Source organism: Mauremys mutica, chromosome 3, assembly GCF_020497125.1.
Source record: "Mauremys mutica isolate MM-2020 ecotype Southern chromosome 3, ASM2049712v1, whole genome shotgun sequence".
In the NCBI taxonomy this organism is placed as follows: domain Eukaryota; kingdom Metazoa; phylum Chordata; order Testudines; family Geoemydidae; genus Mauremys; species Mauremys mutica.
The window spans coordinates 7,711,491-7,730,560 of NC_059074.1; the positions used below are offsets into that span (position 1 = coordinate 7,711,491).

General features: G+C 53.6%; 1 protein-coding gene across 4 annotated transcripts in view; it reads left to right on the plus strand.

Moving 5' to 3' along the window:
* ADCY3 (adenylate cyclase 3) overlaps positions 1-14,293 on the plus strand; it is a 90,362-nt gene extending 76,069 nt beyond the window's left edge. For 2 of the 4 annotated variants that reach the window (XM_045010270.1, XM_045010271.1), the window contains exons 11-20: positions 1,268-1,355; positions 2,382-2,498; positions 5,639-5,898; positions 6,387-6,468; positions 7,339-7,497; positions 9,308-9,454; positions 10,468-10,587; positions 10,755-10,881; positions 12,398-12,522; positions 13,207-14,291. In XM_045010270.1, the coding sequence (XP_044866205.1) occupies positions 1,268-1,355; positions 2,382-2,498; positions 5,639-5,898; positions 6,387-6,468; positions 7,339-7,497; positions 9,308-9,454; positions 10,468-10,587; positions 10,755-10,881; positions 12,398-12,522; positions 13,207-13,389 (1,408 nt within the window). In that variant the 3' untranslated portion in view covers positions 13,390-14,291. Of the gene's footprint in view, positions 1-1,267; positions 1,356-2,381; positions 2,499-5,638; positions 5,899-6,386; positions 6,469-7,338; positions 7,498-9,307; positions 9,455-10,467; positions 10,588-10,754; positions 10,882-12,397; positions 12,523-13,206 lie in introns of all 4 variants that reach the window. The other 2 variants (XM_045010269.1, XM_045010267.1) reach the window with 2 other exon arrangements.
* Positions 14,294-19,070: the final 4,777 nt, after the last annotated feature.

A 19,070-nucleotide genomic window follows, 5' to 3' on the forward strand; every position in this document is an offset into this window, starting at 1 on the left:
CGCCCCCGGGGAAGGGCAATCAAATAACGAATCGACGGGACCAAGTGACCGTGCAGTGCCAGCCTCCCTCCCTAGCTGATTGCGGGCAGGTTGCCATGGGAACCCCCGGTGAGAACATGCATTTGCCATGCAGCTCCAGGGCTGGTACCCTGCCGCAAGCCTAGCAGGAAGGTGACTGTGTGGCCTAATGCTTCAGTCGTTAGCTCTCCAGGGCAAGGCCTGTTTCTCCCTATGTGTTAGCAAAGCCCTGGGCGCCGTGATTGAAAAGTGCTACGTGGCTGTTGTGCCCCATCAGTGTCACCCCTTAGTCCTTGAAGGGGAATGAGGCACAGCCCAGAAATCGGTGCTGCTGTGAAAAGCCCCTGGCTCTTCTGGCTCCGCTACAGCTCCTCCGAAGACCACCTCTTTGGGACTGCAAGGTCCTTCCAGCAGGGGCTTTGTTTTGGTGTCTGTCCTGCACAGAACCATGCCCACTGTTGGTGCTTTGCAAATGCTGCTTGTCCACGGTGTTGCTGCAGGGTGCGGGGATGCCGGAAAAGCCAGCCAGGCTTTCACAGGAGTTGGAAGGATTTTCAGGAAGCTTAGTTAAAAAGTGTGTTGAAATAACATCCCCTCTTCTCCCCGCACACTCAGGGACTAATATAGGCCCTATTCCCGCAGTATCCGAGCACTTCACAACCCTTCATGTAGTTATCTTTGCAGCAGCCCTGTTATCCCCATTGTACAGATGGGAAACTGAGGCACAGAGGGACATGTGATTTGCCTAGGATCACACCGAGTCTGTGGCTGAGCTGGGAATTAAACCCTCGTCTCCCGAGTCCCAGGCTAGCACTTTGTCCACCTCTTGCTCTCATATATATTCCACCCCCAAGAGTCGTCCACAACACAGACCTCTTCCACGTCAGCTGTAGGAGTAGCCAGTCTAGTTACTGGCTGCAACCAACACATATTAGCTCCGTGTCTGTTTTGCCTTTTGAGAACATGAGCTTGGGAAGTGACCTGCGGCTTTCTCAGCCCCATGCCGGCTACTTTCTGTCCTCTGCTTGCGTTGCGCTGCCGCTCTTCCTAGCCCAGCTGCAGTCTCTCTGCGCCGTTCACGCTCGTGGTCCCAAACCAAGTGAAACCTACTCAGCAACCTGATATTGCTGTGAAAAGCAGCGGAGTACTGTGTGAACCCACTGGGTTGTGTGGGTAGCACCATCACTGGAATAACCCCCCACAGGGCTGGTTTTTGACTCTCTCTCTCTCTCGCTCTCTCTCTCTGCAGGCTGCTGGCCAATTATGTGACGTTTGTAATTGGAGAGATCCTGCTGCTCATCCTGACTCTCTGCTCTCTGGCAGCCATTTTCCCCAGGGTAAGAGGACAGAGGACTTTCTCCTGAAAGGTGCTGAGCACCCGCGACTCCCAAGGAGTCAGTGGAAGCGGATGGAATCCGCCCTTCTCAACTGTGTGTCATAGGCCTCATATTGCTAATAGCTAATGGAGAGTCCCCTTTAGCTCTGGTCATAGAGAGAGGAACTTTTGGAGTTGGAGGATCTGTGTTCTATCTCCACATAAGAATGGCCACACCAGGTCAGACCAAAGGTCCATCTAGCCCAGTATCCTGTCTTCCAACAGTGGCCAATGCCAGGTGCTTCAGAGGGAATGAACAGAACAGGCAATCATCGAGTGATCTGTCCCCTGTCACCCATTCCCAGCTTCTGGCAAACAGAGGCTAGGGACACCATCCCTGCCCAGCCTGGCTAATAGCCATTGATGGACCTATCCGCCAATCCTTCATGTGCTGTGAAGTCCTTCGTGACCATGGATTTGTTGAAATGTTGTAAAGATCAGTCCTACAAAAGCAGAAATGTACTGAAACAACGCTGCATAGGTACCTTAGCCGGATGTTTCTCCTAAAGCGATTGGGGCTGAAACAGTGTAACACTCATCATTCAGCTGTGGGATCAACCCCTCCGCTGAGGTGAATGGGGCAGTTCACACCTCTGTTTCGGGCTGTCTGCAGATTCAGGAAGGCAGCACCGCTCTGTGTTTGGAAGGGTTCCTTCACAGGGGTAAGGGCTAGAAAGCTAATTGAAAGCTGAGATTGTGGGCCACCCAATTTCAGCCAGGGGCGCACCCTTCATCCAGAGACTTCCACAAAAAGTGGGGTTCTGGAGATACTTGATGGCAATGTAGACTGCTCTCACCATGCTGTGATGTGGGGGTTAACAATTGGGCCCACATCCTCAAAGGCATTTAGGCCTCTAACTCCCATTGAAATGATGTTGACAAAGCACTTTGGGATTCTTGGTGCCAGGTACTTACAAGGCTCCCATCACCATAGCCTCTGGGCAGAAGGGCTGAGATTCACATCATTAAAAACCTCTTCTCTTCCTAGGTATTTCCCAAAAAACTCGTAGCCTTTTCCACTTGGATCGACAGGACCCGGTGGGCCCGGAACACATGGGCCATGTCGGCCATCTTTATCCTCACCATGGCCGACATCGTGGATATGGTGAGAACCTTCCTGCCTCCCTCCTGCCACCATTTTCCCTGCCACCTCACACCAGCACATGGGGTCGCTCCATTGGGTGCCTCAGAGGAAGTGTCTATCGACATCCAAAATCAAATGCATGAGTAGAAAATGGGGAATACCTGGCTAGGGGGCCGTACGGTTGAAATGGATCCAGGATTATAGTGAGTCACAAATTGAGTCAACAATGTGATGCAGTTGTGAGAGCGGCTAATATCATTTGGGGTGTATTAACAGGAATGTCGTCCGTAAGACATGGGAGGTAAGTGTTCCACTGTACTCGGCACTGGGGAGGCCTCAGCGGGGGCACTGTGTCACTTTAAGAAAGATGTGGATAAACTGGAGAGAGTCCAGAGGAGAGCAACAAAGCTGATAGAAGGTTTAGAACAATGGTTCTCAGCCAGGGGTTCACGTACCGTGGGCGTATGCGGAGCTCTTCCAGGGGGTACATCAGCTCATCGAGATTTGCCTAGTTTCACAACAGGCTACATAAAAAGCACTAACCAAGTCAGTACAAACTAAAATTTCATACAGGCAATGACTTGTTGTGTACGCTGAACTGTATTTATAGTCCAGTTGATTTATTTTATAATTATATGATAAAAAGGAGAAAGTCAGCAATTGTGCAGTCATAGTGGGCGGTGACACTTCTGTATTTTATGGCTGCTTTTGTAAGCAAGCTGGTTTCAAGTGAGGTGAAACCTGGAGGTACACAAGACAAATCAGACTCCTGAAAGGGGGACAGTTGTCTGGAAAGTTTGAGAGCCGCTGCTTTAGAAAACCTGATCTATGAAGAAACGTTAAAAAAACTGGACTAAGGGGGACCTGATAACAGTCTTCAGCTGTTAAGGGCCGTTATAAAAGGCGGTGATCAGTTGTGCTCCATGGCCACTGGAGGTGGGACAAGAAGGAATGGGCTTAATCTGCAGCAAAGGAGATTTAGGTTAGATATTAGAAAAACCTTCCTCACTAAAGCCAGTTAAGCTCTGGAACAGGCTTCCAGTGGCGATGTGGAATCCTCATCACTGGAGGTTTTAAAACCAGGTTGGAAAACCCCTGTCGGGGATGGTCCAGGTTTACATGGTCCTGCCTCAGCGCAGGGGCTGGACTCGATGACTTGTTGAGGCCCATTAGCTCCGCTGGGTCCTGCGCAGCCCTGGTGTCTCTCCATGGATCAGGGCTGTGTGATGCCAGGGCTGCGTTTGGACCACGGAGCCTATTTACAAACGTCTCAGTGTGGGTGGCTGACCCCATCCTGCCTGTACGGCTGCTGTCCCTGACCCATGCAGGCAGGGAGCTCGAAATGCCATTACTCAGTTTATACGTCCGTTCTGACCTTCCCGTTTCGGGTGTGCCAATAATTGTTCAGAGCACCATGCCCTGCCGGTCATTAAACGAAAGCAGCAAAGAGCGACGGCAGCCAGATATTGTTAGCAGCGTTGTTAATGGACGAATCCCTAGGGCCTGACGCCGACAGTCCTTCTGCAGCAGTGTCGCTCCACTGGGTGTGACTGAGGGACCCCTGATTTAAACGGCCGTCAGGACAATCAGACCCAGTGTTTGCATTTACACCAGCTGAAGGGATCCTAAAAGTTCCAGTGCTAAAGCTAGGGGCCATGCATCTGCCTCACTCATTGGAAGGGGGGGAAGCCAGGGAGAGGACATGTCCCAGCATGCAATGCTCTGCCTTCCTCCTAAGAGCCCGGCATCACCTCGTGATAGGGTGTCTCAGCGGCTGCATGGCCAAGGGCAGGGCAGCCCAGACACCTACATTTAACAGAGACCAGGTGCAGCCCGGGGCTCCCGGCAGGTTGCCATGAGGGGCAGAGCATGGGTACCTCTGGCACAACCACATCATGCTTTACAGCCGCGAGCTCAGCCATCCTAAAGGGAGGAAACGGGACTTTCCGAGGGCTACAGATTCTTCATAAGGGCCCAAGTTCCCATCTAGACACAATTCTGGTTCCTCCTCTCTGACCCCATCCCACTGCCCTGCAGCTGCCTATCAGCTTATGCCCTGAAGCATGAGGTTTGATCCTCCTCCAGCCATTGCCGTCTTGCCATGGTCCATATATGGTCAATGGTGATAACGGTACCCAGATGTGTGCAGGGGTGACGGCGGGTGGGTTTCTGCCTGGGGAAGGCTCTGTAGCGTTTGGCTGGGTTTCCTATAGCACCTGGCCATCTGTGCGACACGGACAGGTCCTGCTGTGTTTGGGCACAATGATTGAATTAAACATGGTAACCAGCAGTGGAGCCTTTCACCCCTGAGTCGCTGGCTCAAAGCGAGCCCAGGTCAGTGAACACCACAAGCCCTTACCCTCAGAGAGCTGTTTGAAAACCTGGAAAGGTGGGAGTCCAGTGCACGGTGGCCCTGGTAGCCACATCGCAAGGAAAGCCACCTCCTCTGGAACTGACGTGCTGACAAGGACTGCGTGGGCCATGCAGCTCAGCTCCCCGCTCCGACCTCTCCAGCCCAGGGCCTGAGGCAAGGCGGAGTGGGCCGCGGGTGCTGCTGCTCGCCGTATCCCATGCAGGCAGGGAGCGCTCAGCGCCATTACTCCGTTTATACTCAGGGCACTGACTTTGAGGGGGGGCTGGGACTTCAGGCTTGAGCCATTTTAAAAGGAGGGAGAGAGATTTCTGAAGGCTAAATAAGAGCCTCTGCTTATCGCTGCTCTGATCCAGTCTGGCCATTGGTAGGTAACTGTCACGGGCCCTGCACCCCCCACTTCCTGCGATTCACCGGGACTCTCAGCCAGAAGGCTTATTAGAGGACAGGAACACAGTCCCAAGCAGGGCTTGTAGGTACAACCAGGCCCCCTTAGCCAGGTCCCTCTGGGGGGCAAGGATCTTAGACCCCAGACTTGGGGTCCCCGCCTCTTCCCAGCCAGCCCAAAACCGAAACCAAAACCCCCTCCAGCCGACTCCCTCCCCCCCTTCTCTCCCACTCTCCCTTTGTCCAGTCGACTCGCCCCACCCCCTTCCTGGCTCAGGTACCGTCATCCCCTGCTCTCCCCTCCCCCATGCAGACAGTCCCAGTAAAACTAAAGGACATTCCCAGGCCAATCCGCCCCGCTCCCTGCTGTAACCCCTCGCCCATCTCTCTGCCGCCCGCACAGCTCAGCTGCCTGCAGTTCTACTCCGGCACCAGCAACAGCACCGCAGGGACCCTGCTGGCGGGGGGCTGCGTGGAGGACCCCAAGTATTACAGCTTCATCGCCGTGCTGGCCCTCATCGCCACCATCATGCTGGTGCAGGTCAGCCACATGGTCAAGCTCACCCTGATGGTCACGATCACCGGGGCAGTGGGCGTGGTCAACATCTATGCCTGGCAGCAGATCTTCGACGAGTACGATAAGGGACGCTTCAAGGAGAACGTGTAAGGGCCCTGGGAGTGGTGGGGAGGGCATAGAGGGACCGGCCAGCTCGCCAGGAGCAATGTGGGGCTGTTCCCTGTTACAGTCCTGGTTTGGTCCAGTTTCAGCCCTGCCACCCCTCCCCTGGGGAGACGTTTCCTCCCATGGCCGCGGCCGCTTCATTGCTTTGGTGGGGGCGTGGGGAGTGGCTGCAACCCTTGTGTGCTCCCAGCTGGTCCAAGGGCAGCCGGTCTCAGGTGACGGTCGACCGGGACGAACTCCTTTCATCAAGCGGCTGTTTGGGTTGTCCCTGTCCGGCCTCTCATGGAGCTGCCCCTGCATCCTTCCGGCAGGGGCCAGCGGGAGAGGGGAAAGCCCCCTGAAGGTCTTCAAAGCCCTCATGCGGTTGCTGGGTGCCGGCCTTGGCGTAGGGATGTGCTGGCTGCCATGGAATGGGAGGCAACCCAGCCATGGTGGGACAAACATGGCTCACTCGTCTCTCCCTCGGCAGGTCCGCCCTGGTCCCCTCCAAGTACTCCATGACAGTGATGGTCTTCATCATGATGCTCAGCTTCTACTACTTCTCTCGCCACGTGAGTGATCTGCTCGGCTCCTCTTCCTTTTCTGTCCTCACCCTCCTGCCATCCCCGGAGTTCTCCCGGCACAGCCACCCACAGGGCATTGGGACACATGGCCACCTTGCTCCGCACTGCCCCTCTGGAGGGCGTTTTCACCCTGTCCCGTGCAGAGCCCCCTCTCTCTCTTACTGCTGGAGCTCTCCTGCATGCGTCCCTCCCCTCCCAAGCCGCTTGCGCCTCTGCCTCTCTCTCTACCATGTTCCATCTCTGCCTCCCTTCTCCTTTGGGGTTCCTTTGCTCACTTGTTCCTAGCCCGTCTCTAGCTCCCTGCAACCCAGCACTGAGCTGGAAGGGTTCGGATCGGTTTCCCGCCCCCACCTCCTTATTCCCCCCTGTATCTGCATTTCCCTCTCCCCCCTCCCTTTGTTCTCTCTCTTTCTCTCCCAGTGCCCTGCCCTCTTGCTGGAGCCGTGAGTGTCCCAAAGATCCATCAGGAGCCACATCCATCGGTTTTGTGCCTAGCTGCCGGAGGCGATCTCTGGACGGCTCTTGGATGGCGTAGGCGTAGGATTCTCGGCAAGGGCTGCCTTCACACAGCAGCATAGCCTGCTGATCTGGAAAGCTCCCACCTGTGGGTGTTGGAGTGACTGTGTCACCGCAGGAAATAGCTCAGTGCAGGGGAGATTGGGGCGGGGCAGCGAGAGGCAGTGGGGTTGAGTGGTTAGAGCAGAGAACTGGATGGCGGGACTCTTGTCACAGACATGCCCGCAGTACCGTAAGCGAGTTCTTCCCCAGCCCTGCACCCCAGTGAGCCCATGGGGAGGGCGCTGTGTCCGAAGCGCTGCGAGGCCCTGCCTGACTCTGCGGCACTTGCCCCGCCTGCAGGTGGAGAAGCTGGCCAGGACGTTGTTCCTGTGGAAGATCGATGTCCATGACCAGAAGGAGCGGGTGTACGAGATGAGGCGCTGGAACGAGGCTCTGGTCACCAATATGTTGCCGGAGCACGTGGCCCGGCATTTCCTGGGCTCTAAGAAACGGGACGAGGTGAGGACGGGCGAGCCAGACACTGTGACGTGGAGAGAGCTGAAGTTTCCAGTTTCCTTCCACTGGCCTCGGCCCAAGCCAGAGAATCCTAGAAATCAGAGATGGAAGGAAACCTCCCTAGGCCCCGCACTCAGAGACAGGGCTAGGTCATTCCCTGCACTGGGCTGGGGGAATGACTCCCACGCACTCGCTCCAGCCTCCTGAGCAGCTGCCTGAGTACAGCCCCGGCTGAGATCCTAGGCATGTACTCGGGCGGCTAGCTCGAGCCGCCGGCACGGCCACCCTGCTGTTTGTTGTCAGCGCGCTAGCTCAAGCAGTGCTCGTACGTGTACGCCCACCTGAGCTGGGCATCACACCGCCCAGCTGCAGTGTAGACGCACCACGACACTCAACCCCAACCCTGGGGTCTACAGCCAGTCCTGCCACTGAGATCGTGGGGGACCTCAGGCAAGTCCCTTAATCTCTGTGCCTCAGTTCTGTAAAATGAGGATGAGACTTGCCTACCTCCCGGGGAGCTGGGAGGATAAATCGATTAATGACTGTGCACGAGGAGGGCCAGAGAAGCTCCTTAGAGTGTAGGATCATATGGGCAGATTGAGAGGAACGGCTGGGGTCTGTGCCCCAGTTTTAAAAAGCTGGGTGCCCTTCCTGGTGAAGTCGGCTCCACCTCAGTCACTACAGCTCTCTTCTCCTGGGGGGGGCTGTTTTGGTCTCACGGTGAAATGGGGGGGGTCTCCCAAGGGGCAGAGCTGACACCCCCTGTGCTGAGTGGGGCGGATGCCGTTTTCCGAGTCACATCGAAGGGCAAAACTGAACTTCTCTCGGCCTTCGTGGGGCCAGCTGTGAAACAGGGCCCTGACGCCTTCCCCACGGGGGTTTGTGAGGGGCCTGAGGTCTGGGTGTGAGTGATGTTCCGGGGGCACCCAGGCTGCCCCCGGGGGATCCCTTCACTAGCCCTTGTGCTCTGCCCAGCCAGCCCTGGGAGAGGGGCTCTGGCGTGCTGACCCATAGGCTGGCTGGGGAGTGCCCACTGCTCATACTCGGACCCACCCAATGGAGTTGGGAGGGACTGGACCAGGGGGTGCATAGGTGAGTTTGGGGCTCAGGGGCGCTCACCGGGTGACCAAGCTGGGAGGAGATTTGTGAGGGGCGCTTTGGGACTGGCTACGCTGCAGTTAAACACCTGCGGCTGGCCCATGTCAGCTGATGTGGCCTCATGCTAAGGGGGTTGTTTAACTGCAGGGGAGCTGTTCGGGTTCAGGCGGGAGCCTGCGCTCTGGGACCTCCCTTTGGCTTGTGGGGTCCCAGATCCCAGGCCGCAACCCGCGAGCTGACATGAGCCATCCACAGGTGTTAACTGCAGTGTGTAGCCAGACCCTTCAATGTGCAAACTCTGAGTGTGACGAGCCCGCCCCGCCCCCCCGTACATAGTAAAAACGCTTTTGTATATATTTAACACCATTATAAATGCTGGAGCAAGCAGGGTTTGGGGTGGAGGCTGACAGCTCGTGACCCCCCCCCATGTAATAACCTTGCGACCCCCTGAGGGGTCCCGACCCCCAGTTTGAGAACCGCCGTGCTAGAGCGACCGGGGCTGTGGTAGGAGGTAGGTAGGAGCCGGGTAGCAGAAGCAGTTGCATTGTACAGAATTGGTGAGCCCAGTAGGCGGCTCAGGTTGCCCTGGACTAAGAAGCGAGTTGGCGCCGTGTCATCGCTGGGTGTCCTCTCCCGACTGGGTACAGCTGATATAGTGAACGACACTAGAGTGCACTGCAGGCCTGAGTGACAGGCCTGCTTCCTGGTCCCACAGGAGCTGTACAGCCAGTCGTACGACGAAATCGGCGTCATGTTTGCCTCCCTCCCAAACTTCGCTGACTTCTACACGGAGGAGAGTATCAACAACGGCGGGATCGAGTGCCTGCGCTTCCTCAACGAGATCATCTCGGACTTCGACGCGGTGAGTCCAGCCTAGGCGCCAGCCTTCCCCCATGCCAGTCGGACGCCAGCCCTTCAGGGGAGCACTTGGGAGGGTGTGGGCCGGCAATGAAATGTAGGCCACCCCACTGGCATACAGAGATCCTTCCCGGCCAAGCTGTGACGGCCCATCGCTGAGACTGCCATTGGCTGGAATTGGGCACAGCTGTAAGCAGCCTTAGTTTTTGGGCCAGCACCTTCTAGTCTCCCATTGCCAGCTGTCCAGATGTGCATTCCCTACTGCTGCCCAGTGCATCTGGAACCAAGGTTCACGCCCTGGCGACTACAGATCCCAGCATGCAATGCTCCACCAGGTTCTGAGCAGCCCCCACTTGCTTCCAGAGCGAGCAGTGCCTGCTGGGATGTGTGGTATCCATGAGCTGCATGTCCAGATTCAAGGTGCGGGTAACTGTGCTCCCCGTGTAGAGCTCCACAGGCTGCAGGATGCGGTTTGGCCTCTCCAGAAGAAGCCTGCAGCCAGGGCATCAGTAGGTAAAATGAGCCTGTGATTCTGCTAACCAGCCACCAGGTGTCAGTGTTGTTTTAAATACAGTAGCACCTGAGCGTTCCAAACAGCTTGGGAAGGGAGGGGGTTCATCATTCTGAAATGTGGGTCATTCTGACCAAAAGTTTACAACTGACCATCGACTGACTACAGCTTTCAGACTTCACTGTGCAGAAGACAAATGCTGCTTTTAACCACCTTCATTTAAATGAAACAAGCACAGAAACCGTTTCCTTACCTTGGCAACGCAGTTTGTTGAACACGGTACTGGACTGTCCTTGCTTTTTGTTCGTCTCTGCTGCTGCCTGGCTGCATCCTTCCGGTTCCAAATGAGCTGTGTGGTTGACTGGTCAGTTTGTAACTGAGATTCGACTGTAACTACAGCTAATATTGGCCTGACACAAGTCCCTGTAACCTCACCACTCCTCAGCCTTTGAGCTGTTTTTCCAGCCACCTCCTGTGTTTATGGCTTTGTCTCCTGTATCTCACAGCTCCTGGACGATCCCCAGTTCCGGTGCATCACCAAGATTAAAACTATTGGAAGCACCTACATGGCTGCTTCTGGAGTGACCCCCGATGTCAATACCAATGGCTACAATAACACCATAAAGGTACGGGGACAGCAGAGAGGGAGGTGAATTGGGCTGTCTGAGAACTCAGGCCTGACGGGGAAGGATGGAGAAAGGGGACTGGGACAGGCTGATCACTGCCTCCTGGGGTGTGGGAGGGTCTCTTTACCGCCTCAACCTCTGCCCTTTGCTTTGCACCACGCTTGCAGAAAGAGGAGCTCTCGGAGAAGGAGCGTTGGCAGCACTTAGCTGATTTGGCTGACTTTGCCTTAGCCATGAAAGTGACCCTGATGAACATTAACTACCAGTCCTTCAACAACTTCATGCTCCGAATAGGCAAGTGCTGCTCCGTGGGAATGACGGGAGTCTGCTGACTTGGGGGGAGATTGAATGGGGGTATCCACACCCCAGCACTCTGAGACCCAACCGGCCCAGCAAGCAGAGATGGGCTTCAGCTCTGATCCCTGCATGCAGAGCACTAGGCTGTCACTGAAACAGCTGTGTCTTGTTTTCTTTCATTTGTGCATTCCTTTAGGGCAAGGCCTTTAGTTTAGCCCGTTACTCCCCCCGACCCTTTCCAGGTGAGCAGAGACAGGGCAGAGTGACTAGCAGGTGGGATAGCTCAGTGGTTGGAGCATTGGCCTGTTAAACCCAGGGTTGTAAGTTCAATCCTTGAGGGAGCCACTTAGGGAAGGATCAGGCGCAAAATCAGTACTTAGCCCTGCTAGTGAAGGCAGTGGGCTGGACTTGGTGACCTTTCAGGATCCCTTCCAGCTCTGTGAGATAGGTATATTTCCATATATCAAGAGGATTCTTTATTGTGGCTGCTGGCCACAGAGACTCTGTGGTTCTCCCTAGCTCCCAGACTGGCTTGTGTCAGCACACAGGGTCTCCTTCAGTCCTGACCGGGACTATGCAGACGTAGAATGGATTGCTGAGCACTCATTGCAGCAGTGCTGTCCTGTGATTAGAGTGGGGACCTGGGAGCCGAAGACACTCACATTTTAATCCCAACCCGGAGAGCGACTTGCTGTGAGGCTGTGAACACATTGCTTCCCCCTTCAGAGCCTCAGTTTCCCCAGATGGAGCTGATACTACGTCACTAGATCTCAGGAGTGGGATAAGGATGAATTGTTTGTACAGAGCTGTGAAGCGCTAAGTGGTAGCATTCATAGCGGCATGAAATGGCAGAGCCTTGGTAATGGGCCCACCAGAGCATGTCTCAAATGGCATCCACCATTCCCAGGAACAGACAGCGTCCCACAGATCAACCATCAACATGTTTCTCTGTGGCCTGAGTGCAGCACAGGGTACGAGACCCCCAAACCTCGATTGGCTGCTGAAACATTCACAGAGCTGATCCCAGCCCCGTCAGTTGTCAAGGAGACTTAATATATTTATTTTAAAGCACCCACTTAGCTAGAAGGGGAGAGCAGGGATGAATGAAGACGCAGCCACCAGCACTGGGCTGGTTACCGCCAGGGATCTCACCATTAGCATGGCAGGAGCACTGGGGGAGTTGCTAGCCCAGCCCTCTGGCGCTAGTGCTGGGTGCTTGTAGCTGAAAGGAAGGGAGCCAGCAGCAGCATGGGGCTGGGGAGCAGCCAGAGAAAGGATCGTCACAGCAGGCCTCCCGCTGGAGGCAGGGACGCTACTTGCCACTTCAGCCAAACGCTGCTTTTTAGAAAAACTTCTAGGGGGCCGTGCACCTGCCCTATGTCTTGTGGATGATGCTGGGGTGGGGGCCCTGTATGTTTGGGTATTTGTGCTTCTCCACACCCAGGGCAAGGGCTCCCTCCCCACTGCACAACCCAGGGAGTAAAGTCAGGGTGTCCTTGTGCCCGATTTGCAGGCATGAATAAAGGGGCGGTGCTGGCAGGAGTGATCGGCGCCCGCAAACCACACTACGACATTTGGGGGAACACGGTGAACGTGGCCAGCAGGATGGAGTCAACGGGCGTGATGGGGAACATCCAGGTGGGTGAGCACATCCCCCTCAGAAACGCCAGGCCGGCCCCGCTTCAGCTGAGATGGAAGTTGTGAACTAGTAAAATAGGAGGGTGGAATGTAAACGCCCAGGTAACCATAAGCGTAGCACCAACAGACACGGAGAAAGGGGCAGCGCCTAGGAGACAGCACTGGCGGTTTGACAAGCAGGGTGGTGGGACGTATCAGCAAGAGCGAGTGCATGTTGCACTGGAGCTCACTGATAGCGCCAGGGTTGGAGAATGAGGTCGCCTAAGGGCCGAGAGGCCAGTGCGGACACGAGGAAGCAAGCCACGAGGGATGGGAGGGAGCAGAGACTGGGCGGAGTGAAAGCTGTGGGGGCACATAGAGGGAGACACAAACGCAGATGTGGAGAGACCAAGCGTAATGGGTGACCTAGGGGTTCTGGAACTGTTCCCGGGTCGGCTAGACCATGAAGTCACTGAACCTCTCAGATGGCTCTACGCAAAGTGCCAGCTGGTCCATGAATGAAAGGGGCGCTGTAAACGCTTCATGCCCGGGGTAGAGCCTGCAAGCCGAAGGCGAGGCATTATACTGGGAAGCAGCAAGTGAGGGAATGTGACAGCCCTTAGCAAGGGCCGTGCCCAGTAAAAGCAGCCGCGCAGTCACGTCTGCCTTGGCACCCCATCGCCCCGTGTCTGCTCATCTGTGCAGGTGGTGGAGGAGACCCATCTCGTCCTGAAGGAGTACGGCTTCCGCTTTATGCGCCGGGGGGCCATCTACGTCAAAGGCAAAGGGGAGCTGCTGACCTTCTTCCTGAAGGGCCGGGAGAAGCAGGGCTCTTTCGTCAATGGCTCCTCAGTGACTCTTCCACACCAGGTGGTTGACAGCTCATGATGGAGCTGGGCTCCATGCTCCCACTAGCAAATGAAGTCCAGTGCCTCCCACTGGCGAGAGACAAGCAGCTGAGTGCCCAGCGCTCTAGAAACAAGACTGATAGTAACATCTTTCAACCCAATGTCTAGATTTAAGAGAAACCAACCCCTGGCCTGCTCCTTTTTTCCTGGAGGTTTATCTTAGAGGGGTCTGCTTGACTTCAGCTTCCCATCTGCAGCTTAGCAGAAGGGAGATAGGGGAGGGACTGATCTGATCCCTCTACAGCTCACACTCACGCACTCTCGTGCTGATGTGGGTCTGGCTGCTGGGAAGGCGGAAGCCTCACACAGCATTTCAGGAGCGCTCCCACCTGCAGTAGGCTCCTGTGTACCCTGTTAGTGTAATCGAGAGAGGCAGGTGGCCTGGATTTCATTGAGTGCCACAGACCCAGCCTCCACTTAGAGTTTGTTGCTAAGAGATAAAAACTCAGGGTGGGTGGTCAGAGGGAAAAATCTCTGGTGTGTGGCAGGAGAGTTAAAACAGGAGCACTTGGGTTTCCTGTTAGTTCCCACAATGCTCATCCTTGGCCTATGCCACCGTAGCTAGGAGATCAGAGAGTGCAATATGTCCTTTGGCTTGGAGGTAAAGAAATAAAAACCAATGTTGTGTATTTCAAATATATAAATATATATATATAAAAAGATACAGATTGACATTTATATTTTTAATTGTGTCTGTTAGACTATTTTGCGGAGTTCTCTTTCCGCTACTGCCTTGCACTCCGCTCTCTGCTGTTGTCACCTTTGCTGTCGCTTTCAGGAAGAGATGGACAGGTATTGGCAAAGAACAAGACTGGTTTATTAAAGCCTTCATCCACTATTCTGTTTGAAAACAAACACCGTGTAATTCTTTCGCTAGTTTCTTGAATAGAACACGTTGAATTTAAAGGGCAGTGAGTCCGTGTCCAGTTTGTCCTGAACCCTTCCATGCCCTGGCCTGGGCTGCTGAATGGTCAAGTGCCTCATGGCCTCACCCCATGAGAGGCTCTGCGCAAACACAGCCTGGAAGGGAAAACAAATCCCCACATGCATTTCCTGTAGTGTAAATGCAATCTCTGAGCTGTGACGCTACTAGGAGAGGGTAATACAAGTACACCTCTACCCCGATATACTGCAACCCAATATAACACAAATTCAGATAGAACGCGGTAAAGCAGTGCTCCGGGGGGCAGGGCTGCGCGCTCCAGCAGATCAAAGCAAGTTCGATGTAACGCGGTTTCACCTATACCACGGTAAGATTTTTTGGCTCCCGAGGACAGCGTTCTATCGGGGTAGGTGTACTTAGCATGTGTATAATGCCTTTTCAGCTGGAGGTCAGCAAGCATCTCAGAGCAGTATCATTAGCTCCTTTCCAGATGTGGAAACTAAGGGAAAGAGGCCCAATTTTTAAAGGTATTCAGGGGCCTAAAGCTGTGGGTCGGTGCCCAGGGGGCTTTTCAAGAGAGCGTAAGGGCTTGTCAAACGCTGCAGCAGCACAGCTGACGTTCTGCTGCCGGCAGAAGTAATCCATTGCCCTGAGAAGAGGGAGCTAGCTCGATGGAAGAACAAGGCAGTTATTCTAGCATTGGCAACACGGGGATTTTTAGTCCAGCTTCACTACACTGTTCAGGGGTGTAGATTTTTCACATGGGACTCCATCCACTGGAGCAGAGCCCTGGTGGGTTTCCCTGTCATGAACATCACCCAGTCCCAGATTCAGTGGTGGTGTAAATGAAGGGGTAGTTGGTCATACTCTAAACAGATGCAGAAGAGCATAGCTTGTAGCGTGCCTGCTCTTGGGAGCATGGGAAACAAGTGAAATTCACACCCATTGGGCATGTCACCCTACGATAGGTGGGTGCAGCTTTGCTGAGCTCAGGGGGAGGGATGACCATTTACACCAGGTCTGAATTTGTGCTTAAGAATGTCAAGACCGATGCAGCCACAATTGAAGTGTGGGTCTCATGCAACATGGCCTTGTATCGTCACTTAACAGCTGTGCAAAGTGGGTGTATCCACCACCAGAGCAGAGGGAGGAGGACAGTTTACTTGTTAAAGAACATGCCTAGGAGTGGGGAAATCTGGGTTCAAGTCCCTGTTCTGTCTCAGAGTCTCTGTGACTTTGTGCAAATCACTTGGAGGATCTGGGCCTAAAGCAGTTAGGCTCCTAACTCCCATTGACTTCAATGATCTGGGCCTTAGGCTTGCTGGGTCTCCCTCACCCAGCCCCAAAACAGTGCTAGGCAGCAGGATGGCTCGGAAGAGCTGCTCAAGAATATTTGTTGCTGCATGGTCCCCACACTGCAGGCTGTGGTGGCCTGGGAGAGCGTTGGTCACACTGTCCTAGTCCCACCGCCTTGGTGGCCCCAGCAGCTTCTACAGCTGCGGCCACTGAAAAGCGCCCGTAAAGCCGCTGGAAACGAGGAGGGACTAACATAGCTCCCTCTCAAATGGGCTACTGTGAAGAAAAGGAAACAGGAATCAGCTACTACCGAGGAACATCTAGGGGAAAAACGAACAGAGTAGCATGATCCAGGGACTAAGGGGAGCAGAAGATGAGATGGCTGGGCAATGGATGCTGGGGAGAATGGCACCAATGAGCAAGAACATATGGATATGGAACAAAGATGAGAAGGGGAAGAGGCCTCACAGAAGCATGAGCAGGGGAGCGAGAGGAATAAAAGAATGGAGAGCAGTTAATATTTCCAAGCAAGGCAAAACACTCATTGCATTGGAGACTGTTCAATGAATTAGAGACATGACATGGCAAAGTAATCGCCTTAGATGCCACAGGGTTATGATGGCACCAGGAGTGTTCAGAAGGAACCTTTCCTTAGGTTTAGTTCCCCCCCCTCCCCCCCCGGCCCCTTGGAAAAGTTTGAGCCCCTGGGCTATGCAATTCAAACACACTCAGGAACAGACTGACTGCCTAGGTCTCCCTCCGGGCCAGGGAAACGGCCCTTGCGGCTGCCCACTCGGCAGTACTAGACACAATGCAAACAGCCTCTGCTACCCGTCTTGCCTATGGGGATGTCTACAGGGCAGTAGTGTAGCCACTGAGGCTTGGGCTAGGACCCTGTGAAACGGGAGGGGCCCAGAGCTTGGGCTGCCAACTTTCTACGCCGCAATTAAACAGCCCCTTAGCCCAAGTCAGCAGGCACAGGCCAAGCCCCCGGTGACTAACTGCAGCATAGACATACCCAAAGCAACACCCGCAGCATTTTTATCATGCTAGTGCTCTGACCTCTGTGTTCCATCTCTGTCCGTACAGCGCACGCCCCTGGTGGCATGCAAGGACCTGCTTGCTCTTCGCTGAGGGCTGGCTGAGATGCTGAAAGATCAGGCTGTCTGCCCTTGCCTTTAAGTGACATCCCTAGCTTCCCTCTGATCGGTCAAAGAGCCCTGTTGATTAAGTGGGGGGAGAGGGGTGCAATTTGACTGGCTGGTGTTCGTGTCTGTTGCTACTTCAAGAACTGTACTGACTGACTGAGTGACAGAAAAATGCACCTGCAAGACAATAAATGGTTTGTTGTTTCTGTAGCCTCACTCCCACCTCATGTATGGCTGCTCCTGGACTCCTCAGCCCATCGTACCTTTCGTTACTTATACCATGAATATAAACACCAAGGAGAGAGCAAAATTCTGTAGTGTCACACAAAGAGAAACAGGAAGAAATTAAGGCTATGGGGCAAACTTGTGGAAGGGTCTGCGTGAAATGGGTGAAGCTTTGTTCAAGTCATTTACAATTAGACAAAACAGAAATCAGGCTCCAGGGAACACTCGACCTGGCTAAGGATGTTTGAGTGGTAGGCTAGAGGATCTCATATGCAGTTCTAATACTGACAGTTTCTGAAAACTAATTTCTCTGAAACAGAAGGGTAGTAAGTTCCTTTTCTGATGACTCTTGCCACAGGTAATATAACATTAGTAATTATCTGTGATCATTGTTAATCAACCAGGCTTCAGCAGGAACCCAGTCCTTCTATTCTCTGTAATTAATACATTACACTTTTCAGTTTAATAATTGTTACTTCCAAGCTAGAGAAGGTTTTTGTGAAGTTAAAACTAAAAATTCTTTGGAAGTAATGTTCATTTGTAATAACTGTACAGGATCAGTATAATCTGTGCCCAGAGACAAGAGGCTGCAGAGGGTCACAGGTGTAGATCTGAGGGCACCTCTTCCCTATAAGATATGGTTAGGTGCACAGGCCATTTCATCCTCACAAGAGGAAGAGAAAGAGCCACCCCTAAACTCTCTCGCCACAGATATGCTCCTGCATGATCTGCAGAAATAGAATGGTATTTGCTGGTGTCAAGGCCACACACATACAATCTGCACACCTGGTCAGAGGCAGAGGCCACTGTAGCAGCAGAGCGAGCAGTAGTGGCACAGCAACAGGCAAAGAAAGAAACTGCCTTTCACCATTCTAAAAACCATGGAGGATGCTACCTGTCATGGACAAAGACATTTTCAGACAGGGATCTAGTTAGAGACTGTATGTTATGCAACAGCAACCTGCAGGAATTTTCTGCAATAATCTACTCAGTTCTTTCATAAATCTTCATGAGCATCCCCCAAAAAATTAACGCTGAACATCAGGGGCATAGTCTGCCACTCAGAAATGATGCAGTTGTAATAACAAATCTCAGCCAACGTGCCATAGAACTTCAGGTTGCAATTTAAAGTGATGGTCGGGTTACATTTGGCCTCCTAAACTATTTTCAAGAATTATAAGCAACCAGAACAAAGCAAAATAAATCGAACATTTCCCTGAAGCATTTTCAACTCAAACACTGCAGCACTGGGCTGGGGTTTTTCGCCTTCCTCTGTGTAGTAAGAGGAGGCCCTGAAATATAAACGTTGGTATCAGAGGCCTGGTATGAGGCCTGAGGCCTAAACTAAAGTAATGGTCAAGACTTTGCTGACATAAAGCAAAGTTAAGCTGTGAGCCAGAGGCAGGCCCTGCTCACAGAAGCTGTCAAGGAAAGGGCTGGTGCTGCAAGAAGATACGTACCTAAAAGGTACCGGACATTCACATACTTGCACATTCCACACAGATAACAAAGAACAGGCCGACCCATCCCAATGACAGGGGCAAAAGGGTAATATGATGGATAGAGTTGTTTTGATCGAACCAACATGTACAAGGTGAGAGGCGGCACCTTACTACGTAGAGAGGTTGAAACTTGCTGCGTAGAGGGGTTGCACCTCCATACGTCAGGAGTGATGTGTAACTTGTTTGTACCTGTGTATAAGAATGCATCCCTGGGGCGGTGTCTTTGTCCGGCCGAGGGGGCAGTGGAAAGTCCCGCCACTGACTGAGCCGAGTCCATTACCAAGAGGCACTTTCTCGTAGTATGCCCTGAATTAGGCTAAGAAACCTACAGGGAACTGCCATTGTGTCCGAGGTTGCAATAAACCTAGCCGACGTGACTTTGCATCTTACTGGACTCTGTGGTTATTGGGGGTTCTCGTCGGGTCTGCTGTGTCAGAGATCTGCGCAGAGCTGGGGCAGCACACAGAGGGAACACACGCACGCAGCTGAGTGATATCAACATCGGAGAGAGCAGAGCACCACACCGGTACCACTCTGACAACATGCGCCTCCTTCACCTGGAGAACTCCCTTGCGAAACTCCCTGTTAGCAGCCCCTGTTCGCAAAC